The following is a 26,816-nucleotide window of genomic DNA, read 5'->3' as shown; positions in this document are numbered from 1 at the left end:
CATCTTACTAAGACAACTCCTAGAAATTTACCAGTTTTCAAAATACATTTCAGTAGTCCCCCCTTATCCATGGCTTCACTTTCCGTGGTTTCAGTTACTCGTGGTCAACCTGGGTCCAAAAATATTAAATGGAAAATTCCAGAAATAAAAAATCCATAAGTTTTAAATTGCTCACCATTCTGAGTAACATGATGAAATCCCACTGTGTCCTTCCTGGGTTGTGAATCATCCCTTTGCCCAGTGTATCCCACCCGTTAGTCACTTAGTAGCCGTCTTGGTTATCAGATGGACTGTCATGGTATCACAGTGTTTACATTCAAGTGACCCTTATTTTACTTAATAATGGACCCAAAGTGCAAGAGTAGTGATGCTGGTAATTTGGATATATTAAAGAGAAGCTGTAAAGTGCTTCCTTTAAGTGAGAAGGTAAAAGTTTTCAACTTAATAAGGAAAAGAAAACAGTATGCTGAGGTTGCTAATACCTACGGTAAGAATGAATCTTCTATTTCTGAAATTGTGAAGAAAGAAAAAGAAATTCATGCTAGTTATACTGTCACACCTCAAATTGCAAAAGTTACAGCCACAGGGTGTAGTAAATGCTTCGTTAAGATGGAAAAGGCATTTAATTTATACAAGAAGATATTTTGAGAGAGAGACCACATTCACATAACCATTATAACAGTATGTTGTTACAAGTGTTCTATTTTATTATTAGTTACTGTACCTAATTTGTAAATTAATCTGTATCATAGGTATGTATATATAGGAAGAAAATTTTTTTTCTCTGAACTTACCTTTTTATTGTCTCCTGTTCTTGTTTTGTGTATTCAGCAGCTTTTAATTCTCTCTCTGATTATTTAATTTCAGTTTCTTTGAAGTTTTCTTCTCCCTTCATTGCCTCATTCCATTTTTCTGTTTGTGTTTTAGGTATCTCATATTAGAGGTTTTTCTCAAATATCTGGTAATCTTTTGTTATATGTTCATATTTTAAAACAAACTAGAAGCTCTGTGTGCATGGAGTGAGCTTTTGGCCAGTGGGTTCCACTCATGGCTGTTCTGGCTGGGCCATTTCATATGAGGGGCTTTGACTATCAGTATTGTTAGGTCTTTTTCTCTTTGGTCGGATTTCTCCTGCCTGGTAGTCCACAGCCTAGCTGCTGTTTTGTTCAGAGGCCCTTTGAAGATGGAGCCATAGGTATATTTAATAAAGGGGGCCATAAGCTCATATATTCAATGAGCTGTTATTGAGCTGCTTGAGTGTTTTTACCATGTCTTTGTTTACTTTTTCAAGAAAAGCATATTTTTAAAACTTAGGACCTCAGTCTGGGAAAAGTGGGACTAAATCATGAAGGTCATGTGCTGGATGGATTTATTCACCAAATCCAGAGTTAGGTTACTTCTTCTTGAGGCAGATAGAGATAGTTTTAAGAAAAATAAATGTATAATGGTGATTGTGAACTTATGGAACTACCACATGTTTAAGCTTGGATGGTAGGGATGAGGAAGAGATTAATTGATAAAGGAACGTCAGTGAATATCAGTTATTGGATTTTAAAGTTAAAGATAGCAGACATACTCTCCTACAAAACATATTTTGGTGACATTTACCACAGAGACCAAGAACTGAACTTGATTATTAGCCTAATTAAGTATGGCATTTTCTACTGCATATTTTCAAGGATGAAGCAAGCAGCTTGAAGGTAAGCAGATTTGTCTTCTAGCAGATTTTAAACTGTGATAAAATGAGAGTTTAGGACAGAAGGAAAGACAACTAATAAAGATATTTGTAATCTGTGGTATATAATGCTTTATTCCTTGTAAGCTCTAGGTGCTATAAGATTTAAAAGTTCAAGCTGAAAAATCTACAAAAACCACTCTGAAAATCTATACTTTTTTTATTTCATTGCTCTTTGGTGCTAAGAGGTTCTCAAGAAGGTGAGTATCTTATGTACCATTTGTGCTGTAATATTTAATTACAGTGAGTGTACAGAAGATTAGCTGTATCAAAGATTCTTTTGAAATCAGATTGCACATCAAAACTGCATTGTGCCCTGCTAAGTAAGCAAATTTAAGAAAGAGGAGAAGGTGATGTCAAGACTTACTGCAAAATGAACAAATAAAGGAATAGGATTTGCTTGGTGTTCAGCCTATTAAAGCATGGCCAAATGTCAGCCTTCATTTGTCAACTTAAATATATTTTTCTAAAATTTACGAAGATTCAGTCTATGGAAAGTATCCTTTAGCTAGTATTTGAACTTGAGAAATAAGCAAAACAAAAATGATGAATAGATTATACTAATAACTCAATTTCTCATAGTGATTAATTACCACATGAATATGTACATTAGTAATTCAGATACAGATACCTGTTGTCCCTTTTTGTTATTTTTCTGATTATAATGTTAATACATGTGTTTTTGCTCCCTGATACTTGAGGTTTTAGAAACTTAGAGGTTAACTTCTCCTCCACAATAGCTAGACACCCCCGGCCCCTGCACAAACACAACATGCACTGAAGCATTTCAGGTTTCCAGGGATTTCTCCCTTCAAAAAAAGAGTAAAAATGAAATTTTTAAAATCCAAGAGCCGAGCCCCAAATAACCAGGTAGACTAACGTAGCTTGGAGCCTGAATTGGACTTGCTGGAAATAATCAGGAACATAGGTGAGGACCTCAGGCCAGAGCAACAAAGTTCACAGGCGCTTGAAACTAGAATGATAGGGAGCCGGCAGCCTTTGTGCAGGGATAGGATTTCCCTGAGGTCAGAATTCTATACTGACCGTATCTGAGTATATTCAGCCTTGAAACAGCAACAAGGTGGAGAGCCTGAATCTGAGACCCCTTCCTCTAAGCTAAAATCCTGAAGGAGGCCCTGAAGCGTCCTGAGACACGTATGTACACAAAGAGAGACGCTTGATTACAATCAAGCTTGACCTCTTAAGCAAAGACTACCAAATCCAGATAAGGCCTGCCACTATTAGTGAGAATCAACTAATAAATTTAGACCCCAAAGAATGCAGTTGTTGGAACCGAAGACAGAATGCATAAGAGCTACGTATGAAACAAACTATGAAATTACAAGAATGAGTTTTTTTTAAAACTATAGGAATTACACAGATATGAGGTAGAATTTCTAAGAAAATTTAATTGCTGAAATCAAAACCTCAATCAAGAGTTTTGAGTCCAGTCGTGACTAACTGGTATTGTTCCATCATAAACTACAACATTGCACAACAGACACTTCAAGGCTTTTGTCCTTGAGAGAAAGGACACTCATGTGGTGACCTCTACATTCACTCTGGCTTGCTGCCTGGAAGCACTTTCAGCAGAGGGAAGTGAAGCCCAAACAGAAAACAGAAGATGGAAGAAATGAGATGAGAAAACAGCTACTTAAGGTCACACGGGGCTGGGAGACATTGGAGTTCAAATCAGCCAGAGTATAAAGGCCTCACTGAACAACCCAAGAATTAAATTAAAGACATGCCTTAGGAGTAAGACTACTCTAGAGTAAGGGTGACTCTGGACCCTAATAAAACCTAAAATTAATCCTCAATTGGAACAAGCGGATCTACCAGTAGAGTGACTACCTGCCAAAACAAAATTCAGTACTCTTTAAAGGAAAACAACAAAAATCCTATTTCTGGTAATGTAATATCCACAACATCCACTGTAAAGCAGACAAGTTTTATATATGCTAAGCAAGAAAATGTGACCCTTAACCAGGGGAAAAAGCAACCCACGGAAACAAATGTTTGACTTCGTAGATACAAACTTTAAAAGCTCTTATAAATATGTTGAGAAGTTTAAAGGAAAAGATGGACATAATGAGAGAAGAAATGGGAATTATATACAGAAAAATTAAAACTATAAAAAATAACCAAATGGAAATTCCAGGATTGGAAAATATAATATTTAAAATAAAAATCATTGTATGGACTTAATAGAAGATTGGAGACAGAGTAAGAAAGGATCAGTAAACTTGAAGGCAGAGAAATACAGACTATCCAAACTGATGCACAAAGAGGAAAAGTTACTGGTGGGGGGGGGGGGAGACAAAACAAAAAACAGTGCATCAGTGACCACACAAAGCAGTCAACCATAAGTGTAATTACAGATCCTAAAGGAGAAGGAGAAGGGTGGGGTGGGGAGCAGAAAAATATTCAAAGAGATAATGGCCAAAATTTTTCCAAATTTGAAGAAATACATAAACTATAGTTTCAAGAAGTTCAGCAAACCCTAATAAAGAAACCTACGCCTGGTCATATCCTAGCCAAATTGCTGAAAAGCCAAAAAAATTTTTTTTAATCTTGAAAGTATCCAGAGACAAAAGATACATTATACACAGGGTTAGTGATAAGAATAACTGCTGGCTTCCCATCAGTAACAATGGAGAGCAAAAGATAGTGGTGTAACATCTTTAAAGTATGGAAAGAAAAAAGGAAATGCAACCTAGGATATGATATTCAGCAAAATAGCCCTTTAAAAATAACAGTGAAATAAAGACAACTTTAGATAAATATCAGACAGCCTGAAACCAGTAGACCTGTACTACAAGAAAAGCTAAAAGAAATTCTTCAGGCTGTTGGGAAATGAAACCAGCCAGAAATTTTGATCTATTCAAAATAATGAAGTTTGCCATAAATGGTAAATTTCTAGCAAATATAAAATTTTTTATCTTAAACATATAAAAAGGTAATCCACTGGTTAAAGCAAAAATAGCAATGCAGTGTGGAGTTTATCATTAAAATGTTCAATAATATCATAAAGGACAGAAAGGGGTAAATGGAAGTATCCTGTTCTAAGAGTCTTACAGTATAGTGCAATGATATAATATTCATTCAATCAATGTGTATTTTAACCCATGGAAACATAGATGAATTAAAATGCAATAATAAAAAGATATTGACTAACCCAAAGTAAGGCAGGAAAGGGGGAAACAAAGAAAACTAGGATGATAAATTTAAAAATAGCAAAATGATAGTATAAATTCAACCAATTAATAATTACATTAAATGTAAGTTCATTAAATATTCCAATTAATAGTCAGATATTGTCAGATCAATTATTTTATGAAGATCATCTGCTACCTAGAAAAGATGTACTTTAGATATAAAGACACGGATAGGCTACATGTGAAGTGATAGATAAAAGAATACAATGCAAACACTAACAATAAGGAACTGCAGTGGTTATATTAATATCAGACAAAACACATGTCAAGGCAACGAGAATCACCAGTTGTATTAGTTGGGATCCGGTCAGAAGACAAAGTGACACATGATTTAAACAGGGACGTGTAATATAAAGAATTATTAGAATAATGGAGAATTGACTAGTATATAATATATACATACATAAATTTTTATGTATTTGAATATGATCTTATTTGCCATTTCCTCCATTGCTTTTAAACTTAGAAATTTTAAGCTCCCAATGTGATAAGTATTCTGTCATATATTTTTATGGTTTATATTTTCTTTGTATTTAACTAAAAAAAAAAAAAAAAAAAAATCCACTTGGGATTAATTTTATTACATGGTTTTAAAAAAATGAGGCCCTAACTCTAGATTTCCCTGCCAATTTATCCAACACTATTTACAGAATAATTCTTCCTTTTTGCCATCTAATATAATGCAAATTATTTTTAAGTATTTTTACATACCTGAATCTGTGTTAAGAGTCTGGGTATCCTTGTAACCACATTGTTTTAATTATTTACCTTTACAATGTTTTCATAGTTCATAAAACTAGTCTATCTCCCCCTCTCAACAGCCACACACAGATTTCTCTTCTCTTCAAAAAATTCCTTAACTATTCTTACTTGTTTATCCTTTCAGATTAACTTTAGAACATATATAAACATATATAGATATGTTTAGAATCGTATCTCCTCCAAATAGTGTTTTTATTGGGATCACTTTGAAATGATAAATTTGGAAAGAACTGACACCTGAATTAGGGTTCTCCACAGAAACAGAACCAATAGGATGTAGATATACAGAGAAACAGATTTATTATTATAAGGAATTGGCTCACAAGATTATGGAGCCTGACAAGTCCCGAGATGTGCAGGGTGAGTCAGCAAGCTGGAAATCCAAGAGAGCCAATGGTATAGTTCCAACCTGCATCTAAAGTCCTGAGAACCAAGAGAGCCGTTGGTTTAGTTCTAGTCTGAAGGCTGGCGGGCTCAAGAGCCAATGTTTCGGTTCAAAGGCAGTCAGGCAGCAGGAATTCTTTCTTACTTGGGGGAGAGTCAGCCCTTTTGTTTTATTCAGGTCTTCAATTGATTGGATGAGGCCCACCACCTTAGAGAGCTAATCTGTTTTATTCAGTCTATTGATTTCAATGTTAATCTCATCCAAAAACACCCTCACAGAAACACCCAGAATAATGTTTGACCAAATATCTGGGTACTCCATGACCCAGGCAAGATGACACCAAAAAAAAAAAAAAAAAAAATTTACCATTACAACATCTTTATAATATTTTCATCCCATCTAGGAACAGTTATTCCAGTTATTCTCGAGATTTATGGCTTTCGCTATCTAGGTCATACTTCTCATAAGGTCTTTTCTAGATCCTACATACTTACTATTGCTATTAAGAGTAGGATTTTTTCCCATTAGATTCTCTATCTGATTACTGTTGGTATATAGAAAAGCAGTTTGATTTATTCAGCCACTAAGCTGAACTCCTAGTAGTTCTGACATTTTTTTCTGTTGAGTCTCTTAAGTTTTCTGTTGGCCAGTCATACTGTATGCAGATGACGGTAACTGTCTTTGCCATTCCTATATTATTGCTCTTATTTCTATTTCCTGTATTTTTGTGTTGATTATAGCTTTCAGAACAATGTAAAATACTAATAGCGATAGCAGGAATCTTTTGATTTCCTGTTTCAATAGGATTATATCTAATGTTTCAAATTAAGCATAATATTTTCCTGTTGACTTGAGACAAATACTTTATCTTGTTAAGAAACTATCCTTTATTTCCTGAATTTGAAAGAGTCTGGAAAAAGGAGTGACTGTTGAATCATCTCAAATGCCTTTTCAGCTTTGACTGACGTGATTATACATTTTTCCAATTTGATCTTCACATGCAATAGATCTGCTTTACAGGCTTCCTAGTATTAAATTATCCCACATTATTGTAATAAACTCTGATCATAGTAGGCCATTCTTTTCATTTCGTGGTCTTAGACAAGTTGCCTTCCCTGTATCAGGTTCCTTATCTCTAAATTGGGGCTAAAAATTGTATCTGCCCCATGTTACGGGGATGAGACGAGATGAGATAATTCACATAAAGTAAATTTGTATAATTTGCAGTTACCATCTTGAAATTCTTAATAATGTTATCTTTGAATTTTTGTTTTGTAAATGAAGTCAGTGGGACGATGGAGCTTGTGCAGGGGCCTGGAGCCTCTGCTCACACCCAGTCCTCCTTCCCACTCCCAAGGATGGGTTCTTGGCTACGCTCTGCTTTGCCCAGCTTCACCGTCCCCACCCCTGCCCAGTAACTGCCTCCATACTCCAGCCCCTTGGCAGGGGTCTAGGTGTAGGAATGGGGAGGGGCACCCACACTGTCAGAGTCTTGGGGCAGAGTGTGGTGGAGACCCTCCTGCTCGGGACTGGCGGTGCTAGCCATGGTGCATCCGCTGGCAGCCAGCCAAAGGCCACAGGCTGGTGGAGATGAGCCTTTCTCCCATTCCTAATCCGGGTACTTAGAGCTTTCTAACTCCGAGGTTTCGATCCCCTGGGGGGTTGCTTATTCACTGTGGGTTGGGGTATCACGCCTATAGGAAGAAGAAATGTCTGCCTGAACTTCCCCAGGGTGCTCCCCCAGCTGAAGCACAGTGCATCAGTCCAGCAGCTGGTGTGAGCAAGTGTATGTGCATCCTGAGTCATGGGATGGGGACCCAGGACACCTGTGAGGGTCCACACTCACCTGGAAGCATCCCCGTACCAGAAGGAGCATGCCCTTGGCTTGCTTCATGCTGGATGAACCTTCTCTTCCTTCTTCCAGCCTTCCTGAGTCTGACTCAAGATGCCTCAGAAGCATTCTCAGAAGCTGTGCCATTAAATATGAATTATGTAATTTTGGTGATTTCACATAGAAGGTAAATGCTCTGATATTTGCACTTTAAACAGACATTGTACAATATAAAGATGAATGGTGAAAGTCATGCTAATAACAAAATTTTTAAGTTTTAGTTACTTAAAATGACATTAAATAGCAAATTTAAAACATCATGACATGTTGAGAGAGAGAGACTATGAAAGAAGGAAAAAGTTTTCTATTTTAATACCTTAGCACTTTTTCCTGCTTTGCTGGACAAAGAGCCCTGCGTTTTCATTTTGCACGAGGCTCCAAAAATTATGCAGCTGGTCCCTCCCTGGAATGTGGATATTTGGGCCAGTGTGCAGGGGTGTCTGTGGGTTTGGTGAGACATGGGATGGTAAGAAACACAGGAAGAAAAGGGTAACATTTTATGCTACTTGAAAGTGGATATTGATTTTCTCAAAACTATAATGGAGAAAATGGTTTTTGTGTTAGAAAGAAACAGAAGAGAAAAGAATGCTAAGATGGTAAGTGTGCTGCTTATGATACCCGAGGTATATGGCAACAGCGTAGCATTAAGGCCTAGGAGAACTTGATGTCTAGAGAGCAGTTTACGATGAACTGTCTGAACTGACCACCTGAGTATCAACAATATGACTTAGGGACTCTACTTAACAAAATTCCAAGTAGGTTCACTTTTTTAAAAAATGTACAAAGTTAAGCTATAACTCCAGCAGACTGTAAATTTATAAAGAATAAATCATAGCAAGATAGTATAACATGTTTAAATTTCACATGAGGCAGAAGGTATTTTGATAAAAACAGGGGTTTAAAGGACACACAGAACATACCCTAACTGTGGGTTTGCGCTGTGGGCTATGGGCAAATGACTGTAATAGATAACCTAACCTTGGGACAAATTAAAGGAAGGAAATGAACGACATCTGGGGGAAAAAAAAGTAAGAACTAGCAAATAACAAAGTCACCTTCTGCTGCTTTAATGTACCCAATGCTGGAAAGAATACTGGTCACCTTAATAATAAGTAGGCAAATCATCATCTTCAAACACAGAAGAAAAGGGTAAGGAACAGTTCTTTAAAAGACATAGCAATGGTTCTCACAACTGGTACTTCGGTAATTACTGTTGTCACACAGTGTCTTGCTAGAGAGGCATTTTCATTCAAGATGAATATGTGGTTGATTAGCACTTTTCAAAAAGCAATTGTCTGAGGTTCTCTGTACTTGATATCCTAGTACCATTTTCTCATTAAGGTGATTCATGAAATTTTTCAATGAGGTTCCTATGGTATTTTTAAAAATCGATTTGGTTTCACCCTTTCAACTAAATGAATGAGTCAGTGTATCATTCAGACAGATGTGGACTTGCATAATTATAAAGTTAAATGATCTTTGCATAGAATTGAGAAGATGAGCAAAGACTAAAAGCAGAATTCAAGATGACATAACTATATCAAAAAGGATATATTAGAAAATATGCATAAACTGGCGAAATGCATTTAGCCCACCCATTCAGAACAGCATGCTGAAGCAAGGGCTCTTGAGTCAGCCTTCCCGAGTTCAGATCCTGGCTTTGTCACTCCCTACCTTTGTAGTTAAGCAAGGTTCTTACTACACTTTCCACACCTCAGCTTTTTCGTGTGTAAAATGAGGTAACAGAGCAGCTGAGTCTTAGGGTGGCTGGGAGAATTAAAGGGGAAACTGCTTGTAGAGTACTGACTTTAGCAAACACACAATCAATGTTAGTTATTATTCCTAAAATAATAGGCCTATTCATTTAGAATTGCTTATTTGTAATCATGTTCATAAACTTGACCTTGAAGATTAACACAAAGGTAAAAATTCATGGGCTACTGAAAAATATAAAGTGGTACTTATTATTAAAGTGGACTAAAAATAGTGAAAAGAAAATATCTTTTTAAAATCTCTTCTGGTAGATATGGCTAAGCACTTTAACCCTATCCTGTACACGGTTCTTACTTTAGCTGTCACCATCTTCATCTACTAAATTCTCTTGGTTTCTGGGCACCTACTTAACTTTAATGAGTATTTTATGCTGTGCGTGTGAAATATATAGTCCGTGTACCTAGGACTATTTCTGTCTACTAGTTTTTCTTGTTTCCAAAAACAGAAAAGAGGAATGCCTACAGCTAAAACAAAACATTCTCTCTCTGTCTGCTCCTTCTGCTGATACTTCAGCATTCCAGATTATATATTCGCATAATTTGGATTTTCCGACTCTTAGTTTTCAAAAAAACAAGTCAAAACTAAAATACATTGCTTTTTATAGCAGAAAATAACTTCCATTGCTCAAAGCTAATTTAGAATAAAATCCGGTCAACCCGAAAAACATATAGAGAGATATATATATGTATGTGCGTATACATGTACATGTATGTATATGTGTGTATACATGTACATGTGTGTATACATGTACGTGTGTGTATATGTATGTGTACATGTACACGTATGTATACATGTATGTGTGTGTATGTATACATGCATATGTATGTATGTATTTAAATTTGGCTGCAGATCCCTTGTCACTCATATTCCCACACAAACATCTTTTTAATTTTTTTAATGTAATATTTTCCTTTAAGAAGTGGGAATAAAGCTTTATTCTTGTTGAAAAGCCTTGCTCAATCCTGTGCTTAGCATAGTACCTGGGATCTGGTGAATAACCAATACAAGTCTGTTGAAAGAATAAGTGGGTCAATCTATGAATAAATGAATAAACAAAGTAAGGCCTATCAAGCCTGAAAAGCAAATATAGTCTTTGCCTGACTTTTACTTTACTCCTTAACATATTTCCTAAACTGTGTCTCTGCCTTCCAATATTAAAATTAATAAATACAATCGCTCACATACTTGAGAGTTTCCTAGTAAAACACACATCCCAACAACTACAGTGCTTCAGCCTCAATGAAATGAATTTGCCTTCTGTGATAGTAAATGCTGACAGTAGCTAACATATATTCCTCATATATATTATGCATATAAAATGCTTAGTACAGTATACACATATACATATGCTCTATACATATAGTTTCTCTTTATATGCTGGACACAAGGCTAAGCATTTCTTATACATAATCTCATTAATATCCTCAACAATCCTATGAGGTAGTAGATACTAATATATTTCCCAGTTTATATCTGAGGCTTAAAGAAGTTAAGTAATTCCCTTAAAATCAAATAGCCATTAAGTATCAAACCAGGAGTCAGACCCACGTTTGCCTAATTCCTGAGTCAATCTCTTAACTACTGTGATGAATTCATTACCATGATACAAGAACACTGGGAAGTGGACAGAGGTGACTTCTAATTCCTAGAAGAGGTACTAGTGACAGGCTATGGTTTGCTGAGAAATTAAGGCTTCTGAGCAGACTGGAGAGAGGTTGTGGTCAACTAGGCGTGGGGGATAGATGGAATATTAGACAGAAAACTGGGCGGAGGGGAGGCTGAGGTACTGGCCTCTATCTAGGGTCATATAATTTATCATCCAAACCAGGACACTTTTGAAAGTGAAAGAGGGCTCCTGCATAATTACACCAGGATAGCACCACGAATTGGACTATCCTGGTAAACTAGGACAACAGTCACCTTCCGCATGTCCCTCTCTTACTAACTTTTTCTCTTTTATTCCTTCTTTCTTCTTTCCTCTCTTCTTTCCCCTCTCCTTTCTCTTCCTCTTTGTTCTCCCCATGTCTCTCACCAACTCGTTCCATGCAGCTTAAGTGGCAATAATTTGCCATGATTATCAGGAATTGGTATGCTCACTAAATCCCTCATATTTGAACTTATTTAGACAAATGCTACAAAGCAACATTTTCTTTGCTACTATATTAGTTGTGGCTGCATAACAAATTTACCCCAAAATGAAGTGGTCTAAGAAAACATTTATTAACTCACACAATTTCTGAGAGTCAGGAATTCAGGAGCACCTTAGCTGGGTGATTCTGGCTCAGGGTCCCTCATGATGACCAATCAAGCTGACAGCTAGGACTGTAGTCATCTGAAGACATGGCCGGAACTGAGGGATGGACTTCCAAGCAAGCTGACTCACGTGGCTCTTGGCTGGCGGACTCTGTTCCTTGCCACCTGGGCCAACCCACAGGGGTGCTCATGACACGACAGCTCACTTCCCCCGGAACAAATGATCCAAGATAGAGGAGAGAGGCACAGTGCACCATTTTATGACCTAGTTTCTAAAGTTTCCCTCTCTCGGTTCTGCTATATTCTATTTATTAAAAATTAGTCATTAAATCCAACCACACTCACAAGAAGAGGAATTGGACTCTGCCTCTTGAAGGGAGGAATATCAAAGAATTTGAGGAGACATTTAAAACCACCACAGTCCATCCTCTGGCCACAAATTATTTACATTCTTCCCACCTGCAAAATATACTCACCACTCCCAAGGTCCACAAGGTCTAATGCATTAGCTCCAACTCCAGAATCTAAATCAGTTCCTGATATGGATGAAGCTCCTTGGGTATAGTCCTAAAGTACAGGTCCCTGAGTACAGTTCCTTTCAACCTGAAAATGTGTGAACGAACAAGACCAGTTACCTGCTCCCCCTGCCATACACACACACACACACACACACACACACACACACACACACACAAAACCAATATACAATATATTGTACAATGGTGGAACAGAGATAGCAAAGCCGTTATAGGCATTCTTCTTTAAAAGGCAGGAAACTGGAGGAATGAAGGAGTCAATGGTTGATAGCATTTCTGGAAGTATGTTAAAATGCTGGAAGATCTTGATAAAGATTTAGTATTACTCCTGCCTGGGAATAATTCTCCATGGCTCTTAGATCTATTCTCTGGGCTCTTGGTTCTGCCACCTTAGTCATCCTTCCTTTTCCATAAAAGGTAGCACGTGTTTGCAGCTGTGTGATTTCCTTAGTCATTTCCCACTTGTAGAAGTCTGGAATCCCAAAGGCCTCTTTTTATTATGTACTGCCTCTGTCCCTGGTAGTCCGAGCTGGCTCTATTTCTATGAAGATAATTCTCTTTAAAACTTTGTGGCTCTCCTATGTATCTTATTGGGGTTCTCTCCATTAGACAAATGCCACAGTAACAGATCTCTTTGAGATCAGACCTTCTTTACGTTGGATATCTGCTGAGACACAGAAGACTTGCCCAGAGCTAGACTATCCACTTCCAAGAAGACTCACTCTCATGGCTGTTGACTGGAGGCTTGTGTCCCTTGGTACAGGGCCCTTCCATAGGGCTGCTTGTGACATAGCAGAGCGAGTGATCTGAAAGAGAGAGGAGAAAGTCACAGTGTCTTTTTTACCTAGTTGTTTTTTTTTTTAAATAAATTTATTTATTTTTGGCTGTGTTGGGTCTTCGTTGCTGCGCGTGGGCTTTCTCTAGTTGCGGCGAGCAGGGGCTACTCTTTGTTGTGGTGCGTGGGCTTCTCATTGCAGTGGCTTCTCGTTGCAGAGCACGGGCTCTGGGTGCATGGGCTTCAGTAGTTGTGGCACGCGGGCTTAGTTGCTCTGCGGCATGTGGGATCTTCCTGGACCAGGGCTCGAACCCATATCCCCTGCCTTGGCAGGCAAATTCTTAACCACTGCGCCACCAGGGAAGTCCCTTTACCTAGTTTTTGAAGTTATCCACCATCAATCCTGCTTTATTCTATTCATTAGACATAAGTCACTAAGTCCAGTCCACACTCAAGGGGAGGAGAATTAACCTCCACTTCTTGAAATGAGGAGTTATCAAAGAATTTGTAGACATTTTTAAAAAATCACTACAACTGCATAACTTTTTCAAACTTTAACTCTTTAATTTTATCTCTGAGACTGTATCCAAAGAAAACAATAAAATATAAGGGAATGCTATGTGAACCAAGCTATTTACATTATGTTATACCAATGAAAAATTAAAAAACACAACTAAATATCCAGCAATAGAGGAATGGTTTGATGAGTTACAGTACTTCTACAGAATAGAATATTGTACAACTATTTAAAGTTATTCTGAAACCTGTATAGTAACATGAAAAACGTCTGTGATGAAATCTTTATGAGAGAACAGAAAATTGTACATTGAAAAAATATGCACAAAAAAGAGACCAGATAGAAACATACCAAAATAACAACAATGGTGAAATCATGGGAGGTTTATTTTTCTCTGTTTTCAAATTTTCTGTTATGTAGCTGTTTCCAAAATTTTTTTATGAATTGTCCTGTAATGTATAATTCTATTATGATTTTTTTATTTTAAAAGAGAATTAAAGATAATACTGACTTTATAAATAAGGATTCAGTAGGCATTTATGTATTTTTTTTCCTGTGTAGCAAAAAATAGACTGTGCTCAGATTTATAGATAGACTTGTGAGGGGTTATATTACTGACGGAAGAGGTAGGGAAGAGGTGACACACTCGAAAGTGGTAATTAATTGAGAAGAATTTAATTAAAGGAGACAGAGTATGGTTGAACACCCTAGGGAGTTAGGGTGTCACCCTAGTTAGTCACCCTGCTTTGGCTTGAAGAGGCAAAGGGAAAGAGTGTCTGTAGCTCACAGAAGCTGTGATCTTCAGTGATCAGCCTCAGGGAGGTGAAACAAACAACCCTATGTTATTCTCTGACTCTCTAGATCACTTGTTCACCTCCCACTGATTGAACCAACCAGAATCCAGAGTGGAAAGAGTCTTCCAATAAAAGGTGAGCCTCCCATAACACAAAGAAGGGTAGAAAATGGATCTGGAAGAGCAAATGGAAATATCTAGCACATGGGGATTATTTAAAAATAGCTGGGTGGTGCTCTGATGAGAAGATTCCAAAGCTCTTACATACAATTTATACCTTTATACTAAAAATGTATATCGACAATGTTTGAGGAATATACATGTTGGCATCAAACTGTTTACATAAAGATGTCCAGATATCACACTAGTTATGGACATTTACACTTTTAGACACAAACACACTGCCTGCATTTTAGATCATGGCAATTCAAACTGATTCTTGCATCTGTTCATACATATCTTATACCAGGTTTTATATTAGTATAGACAGATGTACACAAACCAGAAGGACATTTTCAATGATACACCAGTGACCCTCCTGATAAATTTATTCCCATTCAAGGAAGAGATGTAGAAGTGGACATTTCCTTTAGCTGGACCATGAATTTCACCAAGGCAAGCCCCTTATTGGGTTGGGTTTAATTTGGTTTGGTTTTTGCTCACCATGCAACCATCACCTATCATAAATGTTAACAGGAAGTCAACAAAATTTATTCAATGGATGAATGAATGGATTTATTAAAGACTTTATCTTTTAAAGCCACTGGTGATATTTAAGGAGACTCAATAGATCTATGATTTTTAAATTTTATAAATATATTGGAAACTTTAGCTGTTTTCTAATGATTATAGTTATAACTGACCTTTCTATAGAAAAAATTAATTAGAACTTTTAGCCAAACTAGATATTTTATTCCAGTGTTGGAGGCAGTATAAGTCATTGCAGTGCTCTCTATTTAACAAATAATGGAACACTGATGCTTTTAACGTTAAAGTCACTGGAATTTGCATTCAAGTATGTATATTCATATTCCTGCTAGTTAAAGAGTAGTTATAAATTTCTATAGGTAACTATCTTTACCACTGTAGAAGTTTCATTATCACATCGTGTATAAAGTCCAATTTACCTCTTACATCCATTCAAAATATTTTAAACCTGCATAATTTCTGCATTATTATTAAATTAACATACTTTCCAACAATTCACAAGGTAACTATTCCAAGCTGTCAAATCTTTTCCACTTCTTGGGAATTAAAACTGTTATCGTTACTATTTTAAGGAGTTCAAGGGAAAGCTTAAAAGAATGAAAATTTATTACCCAAACCCATTATTTGGTTTAAAGCATAAAATCCAAAACCTCTAATCATTTGGATTTTGAACCTTCAACCACTATATAGAGTGTTTGAAAAACAAAAAACCCATGTTGTCTCATATTCCAGATATAAAGGTTACTGATATTCCACTGCCAATCTAGCATTTCATAGCATGACCCATTATCAAAAAGACTGAAATATAAGCAAATGGAGAAAGGTTTTAGCAACCAGTGAAACAGTCCAAAGAAATTCAGAATCAACAGTGTCCGAGTATCACTTGAAAATAATTGTAGACTCAAAGACTCTGAGGTATAAGACATAGCTTACACTGAATACATTCTAGCTGATGGAAGAATCCCTGATAATCAAAAAATTTTTTTCTACTACAAATCTGAAGCCAACATACTTTTTCATTAAATGTCATCATTAAATATTTATTCTGCATTTTCCCTGCTCTTTTTAAAGGCCTGAGAAAACCCTGGTAAGATTTTTTTTTTTTCCCTTCTACAGTAACAAATTGCAATGTGAGCTTGATCTCTAAGTTACATTTAAAGTCTTTGACAACACTTGGAAATACTTATTAATATTAAACATTGTATATATTTTTTCTCTTTCTTTCTTTCTTTCTTTTTTTTTTTTTTTTTTGCAGGACAAAAGAGTGTCTTGAACCAGAGCCAGTGTGAGTTTCTACAAACCACTGGGCAAGACATATTAATTCCACCTCCTCCCACATCTGCCATACAGAAAATCCAGCATGACTAATCTGGCCTACAGCTTGACAGAAACAGAGCTGAATATAAGCAATTATTCTTCCGGTCCCCCAGTGATTATCTGCTCAACCAACAGAACAGAAAGTGTCCTGACGGCCACTGGATGAAGACAGACGACCCTGTGCTCAGAGGCTGGAGTTATCCCAGAATAAGGCTGTATCAAGCACGACTGGATGAAAAGCTAAACCCAAGATTTAGCTTTATGGATAGGAATTTGAGTGAAGTATTGTAATATGTATCTCCCTGCATATTCTTTGCAAGTAATTATTTGTATATAAACCTCAGGTTGAAGAATCTATAGTGTGACCTCTTGTCCCTTTAGTATGACTCTTTAGATTCTTGTCTTCAAAGGAAGAAAGCTCCTAATACTATTAACCTAAAAGTGTCTTTAACTTCCTATTACCTCTCATGTTTTTTTTTGTTTGTTTGTTTCTGTAAAACAGTAGAGATCTAATTAGAGAGGCAATTTTTTTGTTTCTTGCGATTATAAATATAGAGCTTGCCTCATGAATATTCAGACAAGATTAGTCAGCTCTGTCCAACGGAACCTTCTGTGATGACGGAAATGTTCTAGATTTTCACTGTCCAGTACGGTAGCCACTAGCCACATGTGGCTCTGAGCACTTGAAATGGGCTGCTGCAACTAAGGAAATGGAATTATTTTATTTTACTTTAATTAATTTTAATTTAAATTTGAAAAGCCATACGTGGCTAGTGGTACTTACTGGACAGTGCAGGTCTGCAGAGCGCAATTTGAAGGCACCAAGTTGGCTCCTCTGTCCCCAAATTCCTGTATCCCTATTTCTCATAATGCCTCGGTCTCCATGACCCTTTAAGAAATGGGATGCTGGGCTTCCCTGGTGGCGCAGTGGTTGAGAATCTGCCTGCCAATGCAGGGGACACGGATTCGAGCCCTGGTCTGGGAGGATCCCACATGCCATGGAGCGACTAGGCCCGTGAGCCACAATTGCTGAGCCTGTGCGTCTGGAGCCTGTGCTCCACAACAAGAGAGGCCACGATAGTGAGAGGCCCGCGCACCGCGATGAAGAGTGGCCCCCACTTGCCGCAACTAGAGAAAGCCCTCACACAGAAACGAAGACCCAACACAGCCATAAATAAATAAATAATAAATAAATAAATAAAATTTTAAAGAAATGGGATGCTGAATGAAATTAAAATTCTGTTCCAGTCAAAGTTCTTTGTTGCAAACACAAGTCAATGCCAGTGGACTTACACAAAAAATGTCTTTGCCAGTATGTATACACCCCACAGAATCAACCGGAAGCCTGGAGAATCGAGCTTGAGCTGACACAGAGGAAGCTGATGCCTGGCCAAGGGCCTGCCACTGAGAACAGTCTCCTAGGATGCCATTGCTGGCCTTGACATTGCTGGACGCTCGCCACCACACTGCAGGATTCTGCTGCCCTTGGTCACTCTCTGCTGGCCATTGAACTCTCCACCCCACAGTGGCCACTTCTCATCATCTTTAATTGAACTTTTGCCGTTTGTGTCACCACTTAAAGATCCTGTCAGTCCATGGAGAGGAAATATCTGCTCACCTTTCAGGTTCATAGATTCTGCTTTCTCCCCACGTAGGGGCAAGGGACGGGGGGGTCGGTGTAGGCAAAAGCACTCATTTAAATGAAAAGTTCCAATTTTATTTCTAAAGAGATTAACCTTCGTGCAAACTGTAAAGAAGTGGAAGCAGAAACAGAGCAATTTGCATTCTTTTCAATTTTCTGAATATGGTTTTTATTCGTCATTAGCCACTAAATTATAGCATAAAATTGTATAAATATAATTATTATTAGTTATAAGTATATATAATTGGTCATGAAGTTATAATTCATAATTTATAATGGGCTTGGTTAAACTAGTGGCTGATTCTATCGAAATCTCTACAGAAAGATGTCAGGAGAGCTGCACCGCTTGGTGTGCGCCTGCCGCCTAGTGGCAAGATGCTATTAACACTACCACAGAGATCCCACAGGGCTTGAAAGGCAAGGTTTGCCAGAGTTTTTCCCACTTTACTGTTTTCCTAACGTTTTAACCCAATCCACCAGATAATCCTTAGGACTTTGAAATTCTCTTCCATTATATTCCATTCCATTCCACGCCAGGTTGACTGCAAACTATAAATCTCTGAGAACCAAAGTGTATCTTAGCAGCACTTTGAACCACATTCCCTAAACCAAGTTCACTAAGACTGCTTTTATGTTACTTGTGTCCAGAAACGATGCGTGGATTGGGCATACTATTAAGGTCCCACAGAGAATATCTTGGCCACTATTACGAAAATGCAAATTAACACTGGAGTCCTTGATGTCATGGACTTCTGACTTCTAAAGGGATTTTTTTCCCCCCCGAAAGAGTGATAAGCTTAGTTTAAGAAAACAATGAAAGAGGATCTATCGGTATTTTTTTCAGACCGCTCTAAGGTGGTATGGCTGAAAAGACGAGATGAAGTTGCGATAGGCAGCATGAATGGAGGTCCAGGCTCCCCAGAGACAGGCTGGGTCCAGGGGCTCCCTGGGCTTGGTTCAGGCTATTCTTGATTCATACTATGAAAGGCAATAAGTAAACATTTTTAACCTGGATCTGGAAGTAGGAGGAAGATTTGGAGTATTAACCGGGATGGCAAGACAGATTTGAGGTTTGGGGACTGAAGAATCTGGGGACTATTTCAAAGCAGATCTTGACTGGAGAAGAGAAAGATCGTTTCCTATGTGGGGGTTAGGGTATGATGATAGGGGTTTTGAAAAGTGAATGACTTCCATAAAACTGCTGAGTGGGTGGAGCATGGAGGCAGAGGTCTGGTAAGGGCGGAGCTACGGTTCTCAGGGACTGAGCGGGCCAGGTCAGGGGGACTCGCTCTTCTTCTCAGATGCTCCCCTGCCCTGATGCTTGCCTGGCCATCCCCTTCTTCTTTGCCTTTGTGTTACCCTCTCCCTCCTTTGCAATGACTGACTCGTTTTTTTCATAAACAGCTGTAGCAGTTTTATCAAAATTATTACATGGAGTTCATAATATGACTTACTGGGTATCTAAAATTGGTGAGTTGAACCTTCTGTACTTCTCTCTTAAGAGTAAGTCTCCAGTGAAGTTTCTTCTTAACGGTTGATGACCTTCAAATTGTTTTCTTGTTGATGCACAGCTTTAAATAAAGCCAACAACAACAACAACAAAAGGCTCTTTAGTCCTAAAAATTAAAGTTACCTTTCCACTCTCATCAGAGCCTAATATCTAGAGACTGGCTACTCTCCAAAGAGCTTACATTTGTGCATGCATGCTCATGCCTGTCTAATTAGAGCCTAGGCAGAGCTAAATCCTATCATCACGTGGCTTTAGAGACAATCATTCCTGAGCTAGACTTTTTTTTTTAGGTAAGAGTGATACCCTTGGAGAACTCAGTAATAGTAGCACTCTTAAAATGACTCAAAATAGGTTGCGATTATTCCACAAATATTTATTATAAATATGAACAATAACATGTTAGATACGTAATAAAAATGTAGCCTCGGGGCTTCCCTGGTGGCGCAGTGGTAGAGAATCCGCCTGCCAATGCAGGGGACATGGGTTCAAGCCCTGTTCCGGGAAGATCCCACATGCCGCGGAGCAACTAAGCCCATGCGCCACAACTACTGAGCTACTGAGCCTGCACTCTAGAGCCCGCAAGCCACAACTACTGAGCCCCCATGCCGCAACTACTGAAGCCCACGCGCCTAGAGCCCGTGCTCCGCAACAAGAGAAGCCACCTCAATGAGAAGCCTGAGCACCGCAGCAAAGAGTAGCCCCCGCTCACCGCAACCAGAGAAAAGCCTGCGTGCAGCAACGAAGACCCAATGCAGCCAAAAATAAAATAAAAGTTTTTAAAAAAGCATCTTAAAAAAAAAAAAAAAAAAGTAGCCTCCTTCAAAGATGTTACACCTGCATATTCTTCCAAAAGGGTAAAAGATGTGAAAACTGTCGAATGTTCTCCATTTCTGATCTCAAGACCCTGTAAGACTGTTTGCAGAGAAGCAGCACAGGGCGCTATAGCATCTAATATCTAAAGAGGCACACTCTGCGCTTTCTTCCACTGTCTCCAGTATGGGAAAATTGATTCCTTACTTTTCATTCCTTAGAATTCTTCAGTGACCTTCAACACTCATTTTCTCATTTTGTGGAGGTATCTCAGTCCTGGTACGAAGTTTTGTTTCTTGTTTTTAGAGTCTTCGGACTGGGAGCATAAATTTGATATCCATGGGAAAAGCTGAGGATTCCAAGGAAGTTATGTTCTTATATTAACCTACCCTATAGGATATCCATAAAGGGTATAAGGCGTTATACCAATATACAGTGATTCACTGGGATAGAAATGATCTCAGAAAGATAATCGCAAAGACATGAGCTTAAATTTCTTTATGCAAATCAGTATTTTTTTTAAAAATTTATTTTTGGCTGTGTTGGGTCTTCGTTTCTGTGCGAGGGCTTTCTTTAGTTGTGGCAAGCGGGGGCCACTCTTCATGGCGGTGCGCGGGCCTCTCACTATCGCGGCCTCTCTTGTTGGGAGCACAGGCTCCAGACGCACAGGCTCAGTAGTTGTGGCTCACGGGCCTAGAGGCTCCGTGGCATGTGGGATCTTCCCAGACCAGGGCTCGAACCCGTGTGCCCTGCATTGGCAGGCAGATTCTCAACCACTGCGCCACCGGGGAAGCCCCAGTACTTCTTTTTATTTGTTCATTCTACAGATGAATACGAAGTAATTTCATCCAATACGGTTGCTGTGTGGTGTACACACATATATTCATTAATGTTAAAATCGTGCACATTATATATAATGATTATGCACATAATTCAGAGACACTCCATTTACTGGGGTGCTTCCATGCGGAGTCAGGTGCGCTCATAATCAGAGGAAAGGAGAAAGAAAACAATCTCGGAAGCATTCGTTTCTTTTCCGTTTCAGCAACCATCAAGCCGGGCCTTCAGTCTCACTACCTTCAGGATTCTTTCGGGGTTTTTAGCAATCACTTTAGAACCAGCTGTATGCTAAGTTGAGAATTGCCACCACAAAAGAAAACACTGTAGTGAAGAACCGGCTAGGAAAAAAGCGTACACCGAGAGAAGCCCCGGCCTTGCGGGAGGCGTTGGTGGAGATAGATGGCTGCTCCTACAATCCCTAAGTGGCTTAAAAGAGTTCAAATTCTCAGAGCACAAGATTTGTGTTTCTAACTCCGGTGGTCTCTGGATTCACAACCCAAGGTGCTTCCTCCTCACGCACAGTGCACGGCGGACTTCGGCCCCGCAGCCCCTCTTGGTGGTGCATTCCCGCGTCCCCCCAAAACGCCGCGTGCAAAGGAGGCGCCCCGGCCGCTCGCGCCAGCTTCCGGGTCTGGAGCACCAGCCCCGCCCTCGCCGCCCCCCGCCTGTTGACCGAGACCCGCAAGTTGAGGCTTCCCTTCCTAGCAGGAGGCAGGGACGTTGGCCTCGGCGCCTAAGGACTTCGTCGAGGCGCATCCCCAGGGGTGGCGGCTCGCCCCCTCCGCGCGGGGCCGGCGAGGGATCCGGTCAGTGCGCACGACTCCCGGGTCTGCCCCTCCCGGCCCTGCCCCGCGCGCGTCTCCGCGGCCCGCGTCCGCCGCCAAGGGTCCTCGCCCCCTGCCCGGCGCGTTCGCCCCAGCCCAGGGGCCAAGCCGGGTGCGGGAGGGCCAAGGTGGACGCCTTCACTCCCCGCCTCGGGCGCCCCTGAGGTGCCCAGCGACGAGGGCACGAGGCCCCGGGGCGCAGCGGGGACGGCTCGGAGCGCCGCAAGCGGCCGCCCGAGGGCGCAGCGGGCCGCGCCGGGCAGGCGGCCGCGGGGGGGCTGGGGCGCGGGCGGGACGCGCGGAGGCGGGGCGGAGGCTCCCACCGCCTCCTCCTCCCCAACCTCCTCCGCCTCCGCCTCCTCCCCGTCCGCCTTCTCCGCGCCCTCCTCTCGCAGCCACCGCCTCCGCCGGACGGAGGAGCCGGGAGTCCGCGGCGCCGGCTCGGGGCTGCGGGATGGGGAGTTAGCGCCACGGCGGCGGCAGTGGCCGCGGAGCAACCGGCCGCCGCCCCCGGGCCCGTCCCGCCGGGGACGCCGGGCGCGGCCAGCCAGCCCCGGAGCCAGGCCCGCGGGCGGCGGCGGCGGCGGCGGCGGAGCTGGGCAGGTGGATGCGGCTGGAAGATGGCGCCCTCGGGCCCGGGCAGCGTCAGGCGGCGGTGCCGGCGGGTGCTGTACTGGATCCCCGTGGTGTTCATCAGCCTCCTGCTCGGCTGGTCCTACTACGCCTACGCCATCCAGCTGTGCATAGGTGAGTGCGCGCCCGCCCGCGCTCGGCCCTCCCCCCGCCCCCGGAGGGCCGGCCCGGCCACTCAGCGGCCTCTGCGCTCGCCCCTCGCCCCCTCCGCCGCCCACTCGACAGTCCCGGGACGCGGGGACGCCGAGCGCACGGCGCCGCGCGCCCGCTCTCCCCATCCCGGAGCCTGTCGCGTCCCGGGCGCCGCCAACTGGCTGCTTCTCGGCCGGCGCCGCGGTGGAAAACAGCCTCGGGGCAGCCTCCTTCCGCTCGCGCTACCGTCGCCTTCCCCTCGCAACTCTCCGGTTACGGTGCCACCTCCACCCCGACGCTCGCGCAGCGCAGCCACCCCCGCCCTCGGCAGGACGGCACCCGGGACAACGGCGGTGTCCGCCGCCCCAGCCTCCGCCGAGGGCTGAGGCCCGGGGAGGCTGCGCTGGAGGCTGGAGGGCTCCGAGCTGGGCCCAGGATCTGAGCTGCGCCAGACCCGCGCGGGGGACGGTGGCCTCGCGTGTCAGAGCTGCCCGTTTCTGGTTGTCCTTAATCCACTTTTTAAAAATTGGTGACAGCCCTCAGGGGCGTTTTTGCTGCCTTTATGATCTTTGAGCATTGCCAATTGGACACTTGCTAGTGAAGAGGAGGTGGAGGTGGGTGGGTGGTGAGCTACTATAAAGTATTTTCGAAGATATATGCAGTACGCAAGACCGTAATTTAGATGTTAGAATAATGGAAGGGAAAAAGGAGGCGACCATCTGATGTTTTTTCATCCAGAGAGCCAAGTGGCTCAAGTCCAAGTTTTAGGCTCCAGAATCGGTTGGATGGGGTATTTGCAGCGCTGAAGATGAGAAGAAAAAAAGTTGATCACGCACGATTAGGGAATACAATTCTGTTCCTTAATGTAAGCCGGTTTCTACCTTAGAGGTTTTGTGAAAGCTCATCGTGTTGTCAGAAAAGGTGATAAACCAGAGGATGACCTTTCTGCCAGTGACTTGAGAACGCTTTTTGTGTTTTGTGTTTTCGCCCTCCGGAGCACTTGCTTCCGGTGAGGCCAGGAGAAAGGTTAAATAGTGGCCTGTTTAGTTGAACCTTCTCAATTTAAGCGTTTTGCAAGCTGCAAGATTCAGACATAGAATCTTCTCTGAAGCCATCTTACCTCAAAATGTTGCCCCTTGTGAGAAATGATAGGTGTCAGAATAATACAGCAAAATAATTACTGACATAACTTTTAACAGAATTGAGACTAACTTCCCATTTCATATAGTTTTAAAATTCGATATTATTACTATATTGTTTATTGAATTTAGAAACAATATTTCAGTACAAAAGTAGCTTTTTTTAAAAAGAAAAGGATTGGGTACCGAAATCATCAAGACAGTGCAACTGAGTATGTAGCATTCAAGTTATCAAAAATGTATAGGAAAAAATTTTCAGAAACATGTTGTACTTTTTGTATTAGCTATTAATATTAAAACAACTTGTCTTATTGAGGTATACTGAAATGTTACATAACTATTAGAAACGTTTGTTGTATTTCATTCCTTCTCCTCTTAGAAGCAGTGAGCAGTTTAAATTACTGTAGCTGGTGCAAAAGAGGAAAGTCTCAGAAGGCCTCAGTTGTCAAAACAGGCAATTTATTCACCTACATTATCACATTAAGCTAAGAAGCTTAGCCTGATGCAGTCTCATGCCCATCAGGAGGAAACACATGAAGGCTGGGAGAGCTTTTCTTCCCTTTCGATTACCTCTGCCCCAGCTGAGTTCTACATAGGATGTCTTACTGTATTGAGTGGACAGGTGATGGAGGAGCTAAATGGAAAACCGCTGTTTTATCTGGATATTATTTATATATATTTTATATATTTTTAATTTCTGTAAGTTTAAGGTAAATCTAAAATATCCATGAAATCCACATCACTATTTTAGTAAGTGAAAATTTGACTGAGGGGGGAATGCCTCTTTTTAAACTGCCTAAGTGACATGGCCTGTTTTTGATACTTTCCCTGGAGATCAAGAATGAAGTCTCATGTCACTTCTCGTCATTGCCTCCCTCGCTTGGTACAATGCCTGTCATGTTGAAAGCAATCAACAAATAGCCTTGAATAAACAACAACGAAATGATTCAGAGGCAATCTCTCTGAAGTTGTCAGAAAGTAGTTTTTCTATTAAAGCTATAGAAACAAATTGTAAGTAATCGTATGAAAAGTCTAGATCCTAGAGTAAAGAAGACAGCAAATTGAAAATGATTCTAGACGCTATGGCAGTTTAGGAGGGGTAAGCTCTAAAAGCTTGGATAGCCTTGGTTGGGTGGGAAGTTGAAATTAACTGTACAGTTCCCTTACAGGCACCGGGAAAAGGGCCACTAGTGTGGCAGGCACACAAAACCAGGCTTCTCTCCTTTTCACAAACAAAGCAGAGAGGAATGCCAACCTTCCCTACCCCCCAGCATTATTCGCATCTCTGATGGCCCTGCCCTTTGTGGATTCTGTTTCTCTTGGAAGTTGCCATTTACCATCAGATTTTCCAAATTTTACCCATAAAACATTGGCCAGGGTTGGGACCAGAGGATGGGGGTTGGGGGTTGGGAATTAGAGTGAGTAACAAACAGAATAGAAAAACAGGGCGGTTTACCCTGGCCTTGCTTCTGTATCTGCTGTCAGCAGAGATGACCCTGAATATAAATTACTTTGTGCCCTTTGCTGAATTAACTGCAATTTAGGAGTAGTGCTTACCCTGGTATCCTTGGAAACTGGAGATAATGATTCTCATTACAGTTAGTTTCTATATTTAACAACGTGGATGTGTGTGGCTCTCTAGGCACTTTTTCAATTAGCATAATGTTTGCTTAGTGTTTGTATTTTAGAAAAAATAAACTCATATCTCTTTGGAATATGTGTACATAAAAAATATATGGGATGTACATATATTGTATGAGAGTCAAGTATTTGGGGTAAGTTTCCTTCCTAGTCTACCAAAGAAGAGAGAAGACAGAGCTGCTGCTATTTGTGATCATTTCAGAACATGTTTATCTAGTTAATTGATTAACTGGTCTCTTCTAGTCCCTCCCTCTCCCTCCTACTACTCTCTCCACTCCAGCTTCTTTTGTGTCTTCTCTGTCTTTTGATCCCTTTAATTACTAGTTAGCTCATTTTCCATAAAGTAAGATAAATTCAAAGGGTAAAATTTGTAAGGTGGGTAATTAGGATGCAGAATAGAGGGAATGACGGTAATCTGCAGGCATGCTTGGTTCAGGGAACATACTAAGCATGGCTTATGTGTTTTCCAGAAACATTATGGCAGTCGCTGTGTTAACTTTGCTGAATACGGTAACTGAAGTTTTTCCCTTTTAAGTGCTAACATTTAAAATTGTTTTAACTATTTTTATACCTTTTAATTTGATAATAATTTCAAAGTTACAGAAGAGTTTCAAGAATAGTACCAGAAAGCTCCACATACCCTTGTTTAATAATTTTGGTTTCACTTTTCTAAAATGTATTCCTTCCCTGCCTTCACCTTAGGCAGGTGCCATGAAACATTTATTATTAAGTTGTGTGCTCATATGGTTCTGAGTTTGCTTATGGATTTACTGAAGTCATTTCAGAGAATCATGAAGATTGCAAAGCTTAAAGATCATTTAGGCCAACTGTCTCTGGCATTTGTAGATGCAGACATTAAATGTCCAAGAGTTGCTACCAGTTCTATGTCCTTCTTCCAAATTAACCAATGTGATTTCAGCTTCTGTGGTACAAATGTTCAAATGTCTCCCTTTCCTTGCAGACCCCTCACCGCATCTCTCTAGCC

General features: G+C 40.7%; 2 protein-coding genes across 4 annotated transcripts in view; both read left to right on the top strand.

Moving 5' to 3' along the window:
* The window catches only part of MICU3 (mitochondrial calcium uptake family member 3), a 117,147-nt gene extending 100,058 nt beyond the window's left edge, over positions 1-17,089 (top strand). Inside the window, exons 16-18 of one of the 2 annotated variants that reach the window (XR_009499861.1) lie at positions 8,022-8,115; positions 14,704-14,771; positions 16,599-17,089. The gene's annotated coding sequence lies outside the window, so the exon portion shown is untranslated. The remainder of the gene's footprint in view (positions 1-8,021; positions 8,116-14,703; positions 14,772-16,598) is intronic. The other variant, XR_009499862.1, reaches the window with a different exon arrangement.
* A 5,549-nt stretch (positions 17,090-22,638) lies between these two features.
* Positions 22,639-26,816, top strand: part of ZDHHC2 (zinc finger DHHC-type palmitoyltransferase 2) — a 67,786-nt gene continuing 63,608 nt past the window's right edge. Inside the window, exon 1 of one of the 2 annotated variants that reach the window (XM_059909670.1) lies at positions 22,639-23,033. In XM_059909670.1, the coding sequence (XP_059765653.1) occupies positions 22,907-23,033 (127 nt within the window). In that variant the 5' untranslated portion in view covers positions 22,639-22,906. The remainder of the gene's footprint in view (positions 23,034-26,816) is intronic. The other variant, XM_059909668.1, reaches the window with a different exon arrangement.

This window comes from Balaenoptera ricei, chromosome 21 (genome assembly GCF_028023285.1).
Source record: "Balaenoptera ricei isolate mBalRic1 chromosome 21, mBalRic1.hap2, whole genome shotgun sequence".
NCBI lineage: Eukaryota > Metazoa > Chordata > Mammalia > Artiodactyla > Balaenopteridae > Balaenoptera > Balaenoptera ricei.
This window is presented reverse-complemented; position numbering and strand designations above follow the sequence as displayed.